General features: G+C 41.4%; 2 protein-coding genes across 3 annotated transcripts; both read right to left on the bottom strand.

The window, feature by feature from the left end:
- Positions 1-73: 73 nt before the first annotated feature.
- wdr32 (WD repeat domain 32) lies at positions 74-8,092 on the bottom strand. 2 transcript variants are annotated; one of them, XM_066679334.1, is made up of 7 exons: positions 7,321-8,092; positions 5,770-5,883; positions 4,707-4,904; positions 4,428-4,630; positions 4,199-4,270; positions 3,935-4,080; positions 74-2,864 (listed from the first exon to the last, which is right to left on the bottom strand). In XM_066679334.1, exons 1-7 carry the CDS (start codon positions 7,776-7,778, stop codon positions 2,493-2,495), a joined length of 1,563 nt encoding a protein of 520 aa, XP_066535431.1. In that variant the 5' UTR covers positions 7,779-8,092; the 3' UTR covers positions 74-2,492. The 2 variants fall into 2 exon arrangements, with proteins under 2 accessions (XP_066535431.1, XP_066535430.1); XM_066679333.1 differs by having other exon boundaries at positions 76-2,864; positions 4,199-4,273; positions 7,321-8,066.
- A 217-nt stretch (positions 8,093-8,309) lies between these two features.
- Positions 8,310-11,927, bottom strand: pomk (protein O-mannose kinase). Its single transcript, XM_066679335.1, has 3 exons — positions 11,813-11,927; positions 10,493-10,773; positions 8,310-10,386 (listed from the first exon to the last, which is right to left on the bottom strand). The coding sequence occupies exons 2-3, from the start codon at positions 10,757-10,759 to the stop codon at positions 9,619-9,621; spliced, it is 1,035 nt and encodes a 344-aa protein (XP_066535432.1). The 5' UTR covers positions 10,760-10,773; positions 11,813-11,927; the 3' UTR covers positions 8,310-9,618.
- Between the last annotated feature and the right edge of the window lie 5,750 nt (positions 11,928-17,677).

A 17,677-nucleotide genomic window follows, 5' to 3' on the forward strand; every position in this document is an offset into this window, starting at 1 on the left:
CAAAGGATGCAAGTTTATTTTAAATTAAGCAGCAGTTACTGAGAGATGGGACTAAATGTTGTGAAAATGGAAACAGTCCCAGAGTAATACGCTTAATAAATGATTTAAAAAAGATCAAATGGATGCTTGGTCATGAAACATCATTCAGTGTGGACTTACAGATGTGCAAGGTGAATGAAGACTAGAACTGATCTGGTCTGATGACACAGAAGACGTGTTACAGCTCAGACTGCAACACACTGTTTTGACACCTTACTATCATAGCCTGCATTATTTTTCTTTGTCAGCAATTTGTGCTGCTGTTGCTGTGGGTTCAGACCAATGGGGTTAGACTTTGCTCACATCAGGGTGCTTGGAAACCTATGACCCTATTACTAGTTCTCCAGTTCCTTCCTTGAATCACTTTTGGTAGATGCTTACCACAGCATAAGACAGGCTGCTTTGTCAATGCCCTGACCAAAACATTATGACCATCAAAATATGTCCCTTCTCATAGTTGTTCAGATTCTTGAGGTTGCCCAATTTTCCTGCTTCAGACAAATCAAGAACTGACTGTTCATTATACATCTGACACCTTGACACGTGCAATTCTAATGACAGAGTTGATAACCTTAATATTCCTCCAGTAACAGGTTATTCACCTCTCAGCAGATGTAATGATCACCTGCTTAATAAGCTATTGCTTCAGGTGAATTAAGGCTCTAGTAATGCTGAACTGGGAAAGCTGTGGTCTGCAAATTCATTTGAGCATACTTCTGGCATGTGCAGCCTACCTAAACACTGTTGCTTACCAATTTAAGCCCATTTATGGCAATGGTACTATCCCCGCCCCCATGGCAGTGGCCTCTTTAAGCAGATAATGCGCCCTGCCAAATGGCACACACTCTTCAGGTAATTTGAGGAATATTATGAAGAGTTCAAGGTCTTGCCCTGTCCCCAAAATTCCCCAGATGTCAATCTAATCAAGTACCTGATGAATGTGCTGGAACAAGCCTGACCTGCAGTGGCACCATCTCACAAGTTACAGGTTTTAAAGGATCTGCTGTTCACAACTTGAAAATATAGCACACAAAGTATTTTCAGGTCTTGTTGAATCGATGTATCAGTGCAGAGCTGTTTTGGCAAAGCGAACAGCAACAGTATTGATTGTCATAATGTTTTGGCACAGCCTTATTATACATTGTACTATATTCAATATGAACCTAAATGTTTTATGATCAATATTCTACATAGTGAAAAGCAGCTTCAGCAAGTGGAAAAAAAATGTTTATTTTTTGTACCTCTGGATCTTGAGCAGTACTTTAGTGCTAGCATTAATCATTGTGATTGAGTGAGTAAAGCACAGCTGAACAGAAGATTGTCTCTCCCTCTGTGGCCCTTTTCCTCCAATCCCACATTCCAGATGTTTCATGTATTCAGTAATGTGAGAATGATATAAACATTGTCAGCAAGTCCTCTGTGTCTTTCCTTGTGAAGGCTACATCAAATATACCCGACAGTGTAAAACCCCAACCTAAACGTAACACTTTTTTTTTATCATTATCTATGTATCCTGCATTCAGGAACCAGTGGCTGTGCTTCAGTCATTAATCAGTGTGCATATGTATGTCTGAGAAAGTAGAAGAGAATTTTAGGTTTAGGCAACAATGTTGATTGTCCCTGTCTAGTCTAGAAGTTTGGTGCATGTGAGAGAGGAAGAGAGGCTACCCTCTCCAATACTCACTCAACCAAGAATCATTAATCGGCAGTTAGCTTATGTAGTAACAGACTCAAACATACTCAAACGCACACTTAGGCACACAAGTGTACTGCTTAAACTAGCTACAAATCAGACCTCAAAAAACATGACTTCATTAGTGTCACAGGAGACAAGCTGCCTGTCAAACATAAAAAGACAAGTTAGTAAGTAACACAGAAAAAACAGCAGCTCTTTTAGAGCACAAATGTGAATATGATGCTGCTAAAAATAACATTTGGCAAAATGCAGAAAACTCCATTCATTACAACATTAACAGCTTGCACTGCTTACATTCAGTGCGATTTTACAGGAAGAGAACTGATTGGCTTAAGCGGCCAGCAGTAAGTATGCTGCTGCAAGGGGAGGTCAGCATTGGACATGCAGGCCAGGCTCCAAGACTGGAGTGAGGTCAAATGCTTAGCAAAAGGCATGAAGAGCACAAAACATAACTCTGCCATCCTACTAGCACCTCAAACTCACAACTGTGCTGCTCTTCATGCAACTCCAAGCAGAGAAACGCGCTGTGAGAAAAACTGAATGGCTATTTCTCTCATTACTGCAGTGAAGTTCATAAATTTTAAAGATTACATTTTCTAACAAACAAAATTTAGTCCTCTAAAAACATCCGACTCATTTACACAATCCCACAGTATACTGTATCCAAAAAACGCATACTCCCTTTAAGGGCTATGTGTTTCTGCTCACTGTCAGAAATGTCTTCAAGTGTCCAAAACAGTCCTTGTTTGTCTGTGTGCTAAAAGTGGGGTTGGTAGAGTGCTACACGTCCACTCAAGCAGCCAGAGGCCAGCTGACAGTGTGTGGGAGAGAATTTGGAGGTGAGTACTACGTCGCTGTGGGAGTAGATGGAGCGAACCTCATGCAGGAGCGCTGTACGTACAGGCATGCAGTCCACCAGCTCGGCACAGCGCTCATCAAAGGCCAGAAGGCGCACTCCATAACCGTACGGCGAGCAAATGAGCCGTCCATCTGGGCTAAAACACAACTCCTTGATGTAGCCACGGCCCACATTTGCCTCCTCGATGTAGTGCGTGAGACGCAAAGAGCAGCGTGGGGAAACGGGTGGCCGTGGAGGGGCTCCCTCTTGGAACTCGTACACACACGTCCACTGTAGAAAGTAAGCGAGACATGGTGAGCTGACATCATTCAATGCTACAAATGAAAAATGATTTATTTATTTATGAAACTTGGAATCTGTAATGCTTAATTTAACTCCAATAAAAATATATATAAACACATAAATAACAAAGAAACAGCACCAGTCTCAACAATAATGCCAAGAATATCTATTAATCTTGTAGATCCCCTTTGAAAATCATATAAAATATAAGGTCACAAATAGCTGGAATTGTATTTGAATCCAATAATTTAGTTATTAATGAATATTAGTAATTTTGTAATTATGTTCTAATTAAACATTCTAATGTGGTAAAAAAGAGAATCAACTCTTTTTTTTTATCTATATAGATAGATAGTATCTTGAACATTCTGTGGACAAGACAGCATGACTTTCATTTTTAGAATTGACCATTATTAAATCAAAAGCAGATTAAATATTCTGTGCAGCACAGACATTTTCCTGTATGTTAAAATGACTGTCAAAACACAATCAAGAAAACTGCCACTTTAACAATGCTTTGCCAATATAGAAATGTTGTGCCATTTCAAAGAGCAAAAACTGTCTGTCCCAAAACCTAAGGAGCTGTCTACACAGAGAGCATTATACGCCATAGTGTGCACGCTCCCGAAACGTAGGCTGTCCAAATTCTTAGATACCTCATTATACAGCCTACTGAGATGAAACCTTAATCTGGCGGAAGTTTAAGGCTGCAACGAACCGCGAAAGTAACCCCACGACGCAACGCAAGTCTAGTTCGCTCTTTTCCCAGAGCAAAAATAATTCAAATCACGGTTAAAATGGGAATAGCAGACTCCAACACACTTAACTGCTGAGGCGGCGCTAGCAGCTGAGGTAAGTGAACAATCGCTCTCTAACTACAGGGTCTCAATAATCTGCCTCATTAGGACAGACGAACCTATTTAAACGAGTGTCTACGTAGTCATTGCCTACTTAGGCAGCTCACTAGGTTTTGGGACAGACCCTAATTCTAGGTCATTGAATGGAACAGTAGGTGGCAGTCTTGGAGTGCGATAAAAAGTTGGAAGACAGGTGCTGACCTCCTGGTCATCCATGTTGCTGGAGCAGCGGAGCAGTGTAGCCCAGCCTTTGGGGTGAAGCTGGAGAGAGGTAATGCAGTTCCCCCGGTCTCTCTCACCTGGGATCTCTGGGGTTAAAACTTCCAGACTATTTCTGGGAGATAAACCTGAGAGAGGCAAAAAAAAATCTCAAGTACAGTCATGACAACAACTCTTAATAATAACTATATAACACCAAAAACAATCACAAGTCACAGGTACATTTAAAAAAAATGTTTAACACACCTTCTCTATGTGGATGTGATTTGCTGTCATTGCCATGGCGAGAACCTGCTGTTCTGGAGCTAGATGAGGAGCCTTCTGAAAAAAATTGAAACAAATTTCATGATGTAGCAATACAAATCAAACAAATTTTATACTTAACTTCTATTAACTAAATAATTCTGTAATTTCATATACAACAATCGGTGTACTTCTTTACAGTACAACTTTCTAATGCAATTATTGTACACACCTGTGCTAAGAGGGGCGCGTCGGGCACGTAGAATGCGATAGCTGCCAACCTCTAGGCTTTGGGTGAGGTCAAGGTCATGTAAGATGAGCAGGTAACCAGAGGAAGTGGAGATTAGCATCTTACTGCAGTCTGGAGTCAAACGCATCCGCATCAGATACCGTGTGTGAAAAAACTTCTTATGAGGACAACCATCTTCTGTGAACCTACACACATACCCACCTGTTAGTCACACATACTGTACATACAAGCACACATGAGAGTTCTAGAACATACACAAACCTGTTAGTGTCCCAAGTGATGACGTTTCCATCAAAGCCAGATGTTACAAGCAGGCGGGTGTGTGTGTCATACTCAATATTCTTCACCCAGCTAGCATGACCGTGCAGTGAACACACCTTTGAATTCAACTTTCTCAAGTCCCATAATGCAATGGTAGTGTCATCAGAACAAGTGGCAAATAAGCGGTTATCCAGAAACCTGGCAGAAAAATCACATAATCATGTCAGATAACTAGATAAAACACAGGCAATCCTCAGACACCAAAGTATAATTCATTCATTCATTAGCTGTAACCGCTTATCCATTTCAGGGTCGCGGTGGGTCCAGAGCCTACCTGGAATCATTGGGTGCAAGGCGGGAATACACCCTGGAGGGGGCGCCAGTCCTTCACAGGGCAACACAGACACACACACACTCACGGACAATTTTTAGTTGCCAATCCACCTACCAACGCGTGTTTTTGGACTGTGGGAGGAAACCGGAGCACCCGGAGGAAACCCACGAGGACACGGGGAGAACCCACCAACTCCTCACAGACAGTCACCCGGAGCAGGAATCGAACCCACAACCTCCAGGCCCCTGGAGCTGTGTGACTGTGACACTACCTGCTGCGCCACCGTGCCGCCCCAAAGTATAATACAAGTGTGAATATATTTTAAGGTCACACTTGTTCATTTGGCTTAATTTGCAAGAATAAAACAAAATGTATGATCAACATAATATTTTTCCAAAAACATATAAACTTTATATTATATTTGATTAAAAGGCACATCAAAGGTGTTTTTGAACTTGTACTGAATACTTCAGTCCCAGGCCTGATTCTTGGCTCTTTAGGAAGTGCTCATGTTTGATACTTTGCTTTCACACTGAAGAATTCTATCTGAACTGTGGATTGATTTTCCAACTCCATACATCACTTTCAGCGCAGGTTTGAAAAATGTCAAGCAGTTGATTAATTCGTGTACTCGATTTCATTATATTCCTTGGATACAAACAGCTAAGTGGCAAAAAATTGTTGTGGATGAACACCTCAACTCAAGTATACAGACAGCAAAGTACCAACCTGATGTTGTTCACACAGTCCTCATGCGCCTCCACCAGTGTTTTGATATGTCTCGATGACACGGGATCAAACAACAGCACCTCCGTCTGTTCACACGCAACAGTCAGCACTGACCTACAAGACAAACACACACACAAACATGCTGTTGGTGCTGGCAGTAGACAGGTACAGCAAGGCTGTTCTAGTCAGCCCCTCAGGATATGATTTAGCCCACCCAACCCTGCACCCTCACACTATATGAAAACAGGTTTTGTAATACATGTCTTAAGTGAGCAATAAGACAACGTGTTATTGTAAAGGGAAAACAAATGTTACAATATGATTGTCTGAACATGATCAGACCAACAATATGTGCCATTGCATAGACTGCATTATTTATATTGTTTACAGAGGTACAGAATTTATTATATTATTTTATCATCTGGTATACTGTACTTGGCATTATACAACTTCCAGCAGAGTAATCAGCCACAGTAACCAAACAACACTAAAAAAAGGACCCTGGCTGCTTCCCAATAGCAAGAACACAAAGAATGAGCCTGTGTTCTATGGAAGACTGCTCTTGAGAATTTGTCTTGCAAGAGTGAACTCATGTGAGTGATGGGACTTTCAGGTCATTCTCATTGACAAGTCATGTACCAACAGATCATCATTATTTGGGGCAGAAGAGAAACAAAATCTGAGTGCTTGACATATATTATTGGAATGAAGTTTTAGCAGTGAAGGATTATGTCAAGCAAGAACACGAGAATGTAAAAATTCTGTGTAAAATTCTATATTTAATTTAAAAACTTTTCAGTGTGTTAAGTGCAACTGCAACAGTGATTAGTTTACTTAGTATTTTTTACTGTATTTGATTCAAGTTATATGACAAATTGTTTCTTAAGTATAGTCTTGTATGTTACTAATGTCATTGTACAGTAATATGAAAAACCATTCAGATATGTACCTGTTTTGTTAAATTCAAAATGACATAACTTTGTTAAGCAGAGTTAAATAAGTAATGTTAAACATAGTTCTTGTACATGTATGAAGCTTTACATTAATTTTCATGCGCTCATTTACAGTTTCACCATCATTTCAAACATAAATACTGGAGATTGTCAGATCTATCTCAATAGCACTATAAAGTTTTATCTTAGTGCTTAACTGAATAGGCCAGATCCTACAGTAAGTAAAACTGATGAATAAATATATTTACTGGGGAGATTGTTTGTTTAACACTGTTTTTGGCTGCATTTACTGTAATTTGTCAAATCTCTGAAAAAATACATATTCTGATACATAGTGTAGTGCTGGGCCTTATCGCCCAGCCCTGTTTAATCTCCTCAATTACTTTGTTGTTTGTCTCTTATATTTTTATAGTATTAGATATGTAATGGAGTTATGAGCCTGAAGCACAAACTTTACCAACCTTTTATTATTTGTATACCAGATACCCATGTTTTTTTATTTATTTTTTTTTTGTTTTACCCTTTAATCTCCTGAACTAAAACTAAAACTCTAGCTGACTCCTTATGTAGGGGGTCAACGGGGTTGTTTTGTCCTCACCCGTCAGGAGAGTACTCCAGATTAAACACGGCTCCGTGGGTCTGCGTGCTGAGATTCACTGAGTCGGCGGCGGGGCTCATAGAGGAGTAGAGGCGGGTCATCGTGCGGTAGTTATCCCGGGCCGGGTCTACGAGAGGCCCTCTACGAACGGTCCGCCTCCAGAGCCACGAGAAAAGCGAGTCACAGAGCCCGGGGCCAGAGCTTCTTCCACCCGTGCTAAGAGCTATGTCTCCCAGGGTCTCGAGCCCAGAGTCTGAGTGGCAATGCGGCGGTGGAGGAGGAGGAGGAGGGGACGGCGCCCTGGAACAACTCTCACCATCTCTCTCCTCCTCCGGTTCATCTTCCTCCGGCTTCGGATGCTCCTCCCGCTCGTCGCGGAGCAGCTCGTGGAGGCGACGGGCCGCGACGCTGCGGGGCTCCGGTGGAGAGTGGTGTTCGCTCGGCGGGTCCGAGCTCATTGTGGCAGCGCCGGGGGGCCGTTTTGAACGAAAACAATGAAGTCCAGGAGCCGAAACCGGCCCCGCTTCACTGCGCACCGCCGCCGCTGGAGCCGCTCTCCGGACACAGGGACACAGAGAGAGAAACCGAGTCAGGCAAAAAACTACCGACACTGCATTGACACCATTTAACACCCGTTAACGTAAACAGACCGCCGAGACAACACCTGACGTGTTTCCGCTTCCGTCTACACAACAGTCCCGACACCGCTTTGTCTTTCTTTATTCAACCCGAAACTAAACAGTACAGCTAATATATCAGCGGCGATATTTGTACAGTATTGTATAGACATCAAGTGTTTTGTGATTAACGTTAGTAAAATGCTTAAAGGCTTTCAATTGCATGTTATGTCAGCATAACTAAGTATAGCTACTCATTTTTACTCTTTTCAAATTATTGGATTTGACTAATTTTAGCCATTTACACTTAAAAACCAATTCCGGTTTGTTTTTCCATTTCATTGTATTGTTGGTGTGCTGCTCTGTGGTCACACTGACTTCATTTCCAGTATTTGATTTTTAACCAAATATTCCAGAACATACCTAGTTTTCACGGCTGGCTACAAGATATTCAGTACAGCCATCTGATAACTGAAAAAAGTGATATTTAATTGAAACAAAAAATGTATTCTGAAAAATACATTTGTCGTCCTCAATTTGGAATGGGAAACCATGTCACAAAGGTTGGAGGGCTTAAAATGTGCCTAAAAAACTAATATTTGCTATTAAGTGTGAATAAATATTCATGAAGTTATCTAACGTTGAAAATGCTTTTTTACTATATACCGTATTGACATTATGTTAAACATATGTTAAAAGAAAAAAAAATATTTTAATTCAGTTTTTCACTGGTGTTGTGTTTAATTGTTAGATAACTGAAAATTTGTCAATTGTCTGTGAGGAGTTGGTGTGTTCTCCCCGTGTCTGCGTGGGTTTTCTCCAGGTGCTCCGGTCTCCTCCCACAGACCAAAAACACACGTTGGTAGGTGGATTGGCGACTCAAAAGTGTCCGTAGGTGTGAGTGTGTGAGTGAATGTGTGTGTGTCTGTGTTGCCCTGTGAAGGACTGGCGCCCCCTCCAGGGTGTATTCCTGCCTTGCGCCCAATGATTCCAGGTAGGCTCTGGACCCACCACGACCCTGAACTGGATAAGCGGTTACAGATAATGAATGAATGAATGAAAACCAGTGAAAAAAAAATTACTTACTTGGCATATGAACTAATCAAATTTTGAACCAAGTGAGATATATAAAAGTTTTTTTTCCTTTGCTTGACACAGGGAGGGACATGTTGCAGTACCTAAAAAAGCACCTTTAGAAAAATGTTACTTATTGTCTAGTAATTGTATAAAATTTATTATTGACTTATATTGACTCAGCTAACAATTTGTTGTATATATTGTAACGCAAATGTCTTTTTTCTCTCAGAAAAGCTTGATCATTATTTCATATGCAATGAATGGAATGGTGCAGCACGGTGGCACAACAGGTAGTGCCGCTGTTTCATAGCTCCAGGGACCTGGGGTTGTGGGTTTGACTCCTGCTCGGGGTGCCTTTGTGAGTTTTGTGTGCCCTCATGTGTTTCCTCCCTGACAAAAACACATGGTTTAAACTTTATTAAATGAGTCCTTCTCAAAAATGTAACAATGTTGTTCAGTCAACTACACTTACAAACACTTAAGGTTCAAGTAATCTGCTAATAAATGCTGCTACAGTGATGACAAAAGACACATTTACTATTAGTCAAACTGACACAGGACTATCTTTCGGACTTTCAGTATGTGAAATGAGTATAATGACATTTTACAACATGTCTCTGACAATCTCTGTGTGGCTTTCCTTCATGCTATCATAAACAGTTCGATAAACACTCAGGACATCCCACGCTGTTGGCCGTAGTCTAGGATCCTGATTCTTACACTCAGCATGTATCTGAAAGAGGTGGAAATGGATAACGTCACTCCCTGAGACATGACCCAACAGAAAACGTGTCACGTCTGGAATTTTCCATATATCCGACTTTTCATCGTAGCTAGGCATAAGGTCATTTGAGAAAGGCACATCTTCACCATGAGGCCATAGTTGCTCCGGAGCAACAAACTGCCCCATGAGCTGATGGTGACCACACTTCACCCCATGATGGCCCGGCTCCACTTTTGGCAAGGCATCCAGATCGTTCGCCAAGAGCCGCAGGTCAGAGGTTAGCAGAAACTGACTGAGTGTTTTGTGTAAGTCATTAGAGTCACACATGACACGGGTGCCCACTGGGCTGTTGTGTAAGAAGACCAGGAAGGCAACATAATCCAGTGCCAGCCGCAGCCGTGTCTGCCAGGAATTTTGACTGCGATAACGATCCTGAGCAAGAGTTGCATCAAGTGTAAGAGCAGACCCCAGAGGATGATACTCTGTCACAAACACCCCATCTTCTTCACAAACACCCACTAAAGTTACTACACGGACACTCTGCAGTGACCGCAACATGGAGACCCCATGAAGGAAATCAGCTTTATACTGTTCTGAAGATAAGAAAGACAATGCTACTTTTTGGCCCCTCCATTCGGACAGATACACCTGAAACACACAAAGGAGATTTATTAATTCTCATACACAAAGATTGTCCAACCCAGAGAACTGAATAAACAAATTGAAACATGGACTAGCCACAGTGAACACTGACCTTCTTCACAGCTCCCTGTCCGATTAACCTGAGCCGACGAACTTCACCACTTATTTCAGCACACTGAAGCAATGGGGAGCAGTTGGTCATAGTGCCCACCTTAAAGTATCCTGGAGGGCAGTGCGTATGTGCTGAGAGAGGAGTATTGACCTGGTATACAGCATCCAGATAGACATAGAGCAATATGTTGGCACAGAGCAATGCTGCCAGGCACAGAACCACTGCAGGGACTCCACATTTCGCGCCACGTCCACTGTTGCGACCCATGGCAGCATCTTAACCTGTGTGAGAGACAAAATCTTTCAAGCATCTCCACTGACATGAATAGAGTATCACATGAAAACTCTGCGATTTTAATCAAATCTCATATTTTAATAAAGCTATGTAAATATTTTCTAGTAGTACAAAATAGACAAACATGGGAAAACAGATAACCTGAATGTAGGAGGTTTTTATGTATTAAGCTGACTATTATAAATATAAATGCAAATCCTAACATGTTGCCAAGCATCAGTGTGGTGTCTCTAACAAAAACCTGGCCTCAGATGCAGTTAGTGTTTACCCTTTTATTTTATATCATTTAAAATAATTTCCATTAAGCATTTTGGGCTAAATTTATGTATGAAAGGTGCTATACAATTTATAATAATAGATATTGTTATTGGACACATCTACTGTCCTTAAAATGTATTAAGTTAGTGGATCTAACTTTAGGTTGAGGGGTGGGAGTGTACTTTTGTAACATCTGTTTTTGTAAACGGCTCTATGCATAACATGCAGAACAATGTCTATCTTCAGTCTAATTTTGTAATAACTATACAGCTAACACAAAGTATAAAACTGATAGAGACTACTAATATAATACATAACACTCCTAAGAACATTAGTGTATCTAAATATGTTTGCCTGTAATTTTGCTACATTTTTAGGGAAAAGAACATTAAAAGATTCGTTTCAAAATGCTGAAATCTTACTGTAATTGTATTGCGGAGAAAAAAAAAACATCTGGCGGAACTTACTGGAAAATATGTGTTTATAAGAAAGTTTTATTTTATAGCGTTTATATCCAGTTTAACATAAAATCCCACTCCCTACAACAGCGTATCCACTACTAGACATGTTTTTCTTGTCCTTTGGAGCTCAGTATTTAAAGAGTTCAGAGGAGAAACTCTACATTCCAACTGCTCCAGTTTGGTGTTAAACGGCTCTTTCAAACTGTCACCGCGCCGTGCTCAGCCACACCACCCACACATTCTCGAAAACAGATCAAACAAGGACACACAAAATCAGCTCCACGTTATAAAACCCTTTAACATTTACCATCTCCGCACTGCTCAGCTGTTTTCATTCTGGTCCCTCTTCTTCTACAAGACGAGAATAATGAGATTAAATATGAGATCTACACTGCCTTCTAGCGACCAGTATCACCAATAACAATTTTCACCGTGTGTGTGTGTGTGTGTGTGTGTGAAACGGAGAGGGAAGAGCCTTCATGCTCTCTGTGCTGTCAGTGCAAGAAGGTTCCCATAACCAAGGCGCGTCTGATACAAACATCCATTGCAGCAATACACCAGGGGCCTTACTTGGGATGTTATCTTTGGATGGAGACTTTTAATTGGGTGGGCAGATAGTTGCTTTTCTAAATAGATTATATAGAATAGGGACTAGTTAGAAAGGCGTGGGGTCAGGTCCGACACTTTAATGCAGTTGTTCACTTATAGGACAGTGAAGGAGTGGCAAAGTACTAAGAGAAAACATTCATTTTCTGTAATTGCTTGTCCAGTTCCGGGTCGCAGTGGGTATGGAGCCTACCCAGAATCACTGAGCGCAAAGCAGGGACACACCCTGGATTGCCTTCGCAGGGCAACACATTTTCACTCACACACAACAATGCAAGGGCATAGAAGTAGCATGGACAGAAGAGACGAGTCCCCACCAATATCCAGCAATTATTGAATTGTCCCTACCACTAATTTGATCCCAAAAAACAAATTTGAAACAAATAAAAAAAAACTCTGATCTGTCAACATCTCATTAACCTAGGGTTAATGTTCTCTAGGCAGGAACACACCCTGGAGGGGGCGCCAGTCCTTCACGAGGCGACACATACACACACACACATTCACTCACACACTTTGACACTTTTTGAGTCACCAATCCACCAACCGTCGGAAGAAACACACACAGACGCGGGAAAAACACATCAAACTCCTCACAGACAGTAACCCGGAGTGGGATTTGAACCCACAACCTCCAGGTCCCTGGTGCTGTGTGACTGCGACATGACCTGCTCCACCAACATGCTGCACTATGCAAGCACAGTGGCCAATAAACTGATTCTAAATTTAAATTCTAATTCTGTTCCAAATACAACATCACAATATCAGAGTACGCAGCTCTAGCAAGAGCTACCAACATTACCAACATTAGTACAATGCAGAGCCCACATGACAACAACATGAACACAGATTGTCTACAATGTAGCCCTTACATATAAAAAGTATGGATATGTGGACACCAACAAATAGCATACTAATTCTAGTCCTATGGTCCAAACACCATAAAACTGATTGATAAATATTGTTAACAAGTTAGTTTCTGTCATTTTTAGATGTTCAATATTCATCATCATCATCATCTTCTTTTCCGCTTTTCCATTTCAGGGTTAATAAGTTAATACAGATGCCAAACTGGATATGAAGGCCAAATGGTGTTCCATGCCAGGATACAGACAGTTACCCCCTAGGTGGCGTTACCAACACTTACATTATTTTATCACTGAGACAAATGTTAAAAAAGAAAATGCTCAAAAGTCAAATAATACCTTATACATGAAGATGTGGGGCGGCATGGTGGCGCAGCAGGTAGTGTTGCAGTCACACAGCTCCAGGGACCTGGAGGTTGTGGGTTCGAGCCCCAATCCGGGTGACTGTCTGTGAGGAGTTGATGTGTTCTCCCTGTGTCCGTGTGGTTTTCCTTCGGGTGCTCCGGTTTCCTCCAAAAACACATTTCAGGTGTTTGTAGTGGATTGGCGACTCAAAAGTGTCCGTAGGTGTGAATGTGTGAGTGTGTGTTGCCCTGTGAAAGACTGGCGCCCCCTCCAGGGTGTATTCTTGCCTTGCGCCCAATGTTTCCAGGTAGGCTCTGGACCCACTGCGACCCTGAACTGGATAAGCGGTTACAGATAATGAATGAATGAATGAATGATGATGTATAGGAAAAGCGCTCTATGGCACCAAAAATAGTTCCTATTGTCCCTATTGTTTCAAACTTGACATGGTAACAATAGAATAAATGGTTTATGACACTTTAATCATGCAAAAGGTTTTTCAAGTGTTCAGGGTTCTATATAGAACCATTTTTTTTACTAAAGGACCCTTATAGAACCATCGTTTATAGTTTATTTGCATATTGGCTGCCGTATTTATTCAGGGCAATAATGACATGTAACTGCATTTAATAGTTACTTGTAATAATTACTTCTAAATTCTGTGTCTTTGACTGTGTGGGCCACCGTATTGTCTTCTCAGTCACTCACGAAACATTCTTGACTCTTAGACTAATATTTTGGTCTTACACAGGAGTAAAACTTCACTTTAACGCGCAAACTCCTCTCAGTGTGAGTTATAATTCATATAATTTTCCCTTCGGTCTGTTTCCCGTCTCCATGGCTCAGCTTCATTCAATATTAACTTGTTCGGTGTCAACTTGACACCCGTGTGTGACAGTCTCGCGCTCAGGGCGGGCCTGTGATACCGGACCGTTGCAGGACCTTTATTCCCACGCCACTCGGCGCCGGGATGATGTAGTTGTTTCTTTGTGTGTTCCCTGCCGATGGAGCTCGAGGCTTGCCGCATGGAGCGCACGGTTCGGTTCCGCGTGTCGTCCTCGCGCTCGGGCCGCGTGCTGGCGGAGGTTTTTCGCGATGAGCCGCGGTTTAAGGACGCTCCAGATTCGGAGCGCGAGCGCACAGACTCTCCCGCCAGAGGTGAACCCAACATCCACGTGAGTGCGGCAGAGGGAGCACGCGCGGACGACAGCTGTAACGAGCCAGACGACCTGTTATTGCTGTACGCGAGTGGCACCAACGAAAGGCTCTTTAGCGGTAAACGCGTGACCATCCGCAGCAAGAACGGCACCGTGCGCGGGGTCAGGGACAAAGTGAGCGCGGGGCAAATGCTCTTCAACACACTGGCCAAAGTGTACGGGGTGAGTGGGTACGAGATTAGTGTATTGGGTCGGTGTGCATGGGGATAGTGTAAGTATTGAGTGTGTACAGGTTGGTTCTGCATGGGATTGGTGTAAGAATGCGTGTTTGTGTACAGAGTGAGTGTGATGGGGTTAGTGTTTGGAGTGGCCATGCATGGGGTTATGGGGTGTACAGGGTGGGTGTTTATGTTTTTAGTGCAGAGTGTGTGCGTACAGGGTGGGCATATGGGGTTAAAGTTCAGAGTGAGTGTGTGCAGGTTCATGCAGTTAGTGTGTGGAGCTAGGGTGTACAGGGTGGGTAGGCATGGGGTTAGTGCAGAGTGTGGGTGTACAGGGTGGGTTTGATGGGCTTAGTGTACAGAATGAGTGTGTGTATAGGGCTGGTGGGTATGGAATTGTAAGGAATGTATATATGGAGTGTACAGGTGAGGCTATGGAGTGAGTGTATAAGGAGAGTCTATGGTGTGAAAAGAGAATAGTATAAATGTTGTTAGTGTGTATGAGATTACAAGGCGTGAGGTGGTTGTGTAAAGTGAGTGTAGGTCATGTGTGTACAGATTGTATGGGTAAGGAGTGGGTCCAGGAGGGTACAGTATGAAATTTGAAGGTGGATCTATGTGGGGTGGGTGTGCAAAAGTTTAGTTTATGAGGTAAGAGTGTGAGGTCAGTGTAGGGAGTGTACAAATGACGATACACAATGAGTGAAGAAGGCGATGATATGTAGAGTGAATGTGTACATGATGGGTGTGTAGGGGATTAGTGCAGACCCAAGGACCACCAGAGGGTATTTTATGGCCCACTTGTGGTTCAGTAAACCCTGTTCTGTCTATACATGGCTGCTAATGAGTGTCTTCATGACTGTGGAGCTATTTGCGCCACTAAGTTTTCTCTTTATTTTGAAAGTATATGATTATAGATATAATGCTATTGACTGAAAAGGTCACCTTGCAAACTTACATAATTAGAGACAGGAGTAAAATATTAATTTAAAAAGTAAACCATTAGCATGGGTGTTTGTTAACCACATTTTGTGTATTTGCTAATTATATACTAAGAATCTGAACTCTGATACTCATCTGTCAGCAAAGAATTTCTTTAAAAAACACCCTGTTCCTCAGAGGTTACATATTTTTGCATGGTTAAATGTAGTGTTGCACCGATACGATACCATATCCGTATCAGCACCAATACTGGCACTTAAACACAGGATCCGTATCAGCTACAGAGAGCACCGAAACCATAGGTGTGTTGGAAATGGCTCACTATTCCCTACTTGTAGTACACAGGTCACTTTTCAGCACAAACCCCATGAAGCAGATACTGATGTACGCACGCCGCTATCTCAGTTTAACTTTGGGGCAGGTTATAAACAGACTGGGTATTTCACACTACACGACTGTTTTTGTCCATTTTTAAGGAGACTGGAAATATATCACACACTACAACCAAACATGCAACTCGCGTTTCCTTAGAGACAGATAAATATAGACATACAACTTGCTGGGGTTATTATTTGTGCTGTATACATGTTTTTGAAAGAAACACACTAACATAGGTCAGCAGCAGTCCTTAGAAAATGAATTTGTATATGGAAATGCATATGAGGACAAATATTCTCATAACAGTGTAAAAAGCTGTTCAGTCAGGCTATACTATGTCTTCCTACTTGTACTTGTTACAGCATTGTGGAAATATCTATTTTTTTCATGGCTCTGAAACTTTACATTTTTTAATGTGTGGTTAATAAAGAATTAAATGTTGTTCATTCAAGCTTATTATATCTTATGAGCGATAAGGACACTGCTTTAACAAAATAGAATCTGTAAGTATAGCAATATAAATATCTGCATTTATAGGCATCTGTCTAGTAGTTAAGCTAGATAGAGTTGGTATCAGTACTCAGTATCGGCAGATACTTGAACATGAAATACCGGTATCGGTAGGGAAAAATTGGTATCGGTTCATCCCTTGTTAAATGTATATATATTTGATTCAGTGCTCTAAAATATTAGAAAGATATAAAGTCACAAGTACTAAGTGATATCACAAGAAGTCCTCCTTAGTTGTCTTTGTTATATGTATGAATATATTTGTAGTAACCTAAATATGGAAAACATCATCAGTGGCTATTGAACTGCATGGTCAAAATGTAGCCAACATCATTTGGCGTGGGCTATTGAGAAATGTCCCAGTCTAGAGAAATAAACGTGTGAAAATTGTTTATGGTGGCAGTGATAAGTACCACATATTCCACAGGAATATATTTCATTTTAATATAGTTGGATGAAATATGCATAGAAATGACTTGCTATGGTCTGCTTTTACATCTGGCAACACACACAAAGAACGTGTGGGCTAACTGTGGCTTTCAATGCCTTAATGACAGTGTATTGATGGAATGTAATGATAGAGTGCAGTAATACATTATAATAAAGAAAGGGGTACTCGGGATTTTTACTCCCATCTTAAGAGTGTGCAAAAAGAAATCAAAACAGAAACATTTCCTGTTCAGGGTGATTTACAAAGAAAATTTAAAGAAACAATGAACAATTCAGAGTGTTTATGTGTACAAATTAAAAGCATTTAATTAGTAAAAAGTTATTATCAAGTTTTTCTGCCTCCATACTTTCTACCACATAATAAGTAAACCTGTGAAGAATAAACTGTTAAAACATGTGCAAATGATTGTGCATTACATTTTATAAATGTAATTTTTTTCTCTTTCTTCTCCTAAGGGCCCTCTGCATGGAAACAAGCCAAAAAGACAATGAGCCTCTGCTTGCCAATTATTTCACATATCAGAACACTGCCCCTGCTTAAAGCAGAGCATCGAGGCACACCTGCAGTAAAGGTGGAGGACCCTCAGGGGCCTTTAATAATCACAGACCATCTACTATTTTGTTCAGTTGCTGTGAAAAGTAAGTTTGGGGAATTTCATCATAGACTTTTACTGATGTTGAGTACTGCTAATTTTGA

Source organism: Hoplias malabaricus, chromosome 8, assembly GCF_029633855.1.
Source record: "Hoplias malabaricus isolate fHopMal1 chromosome 8, fHopMal1.hap1, whole genome shotgun sequence".
NCBI lineage: Eukaryota > Metazoa > Chordata > Actinopteri > Characiformes > Erythrinidae > Hoplias > Hoplias malabaricus.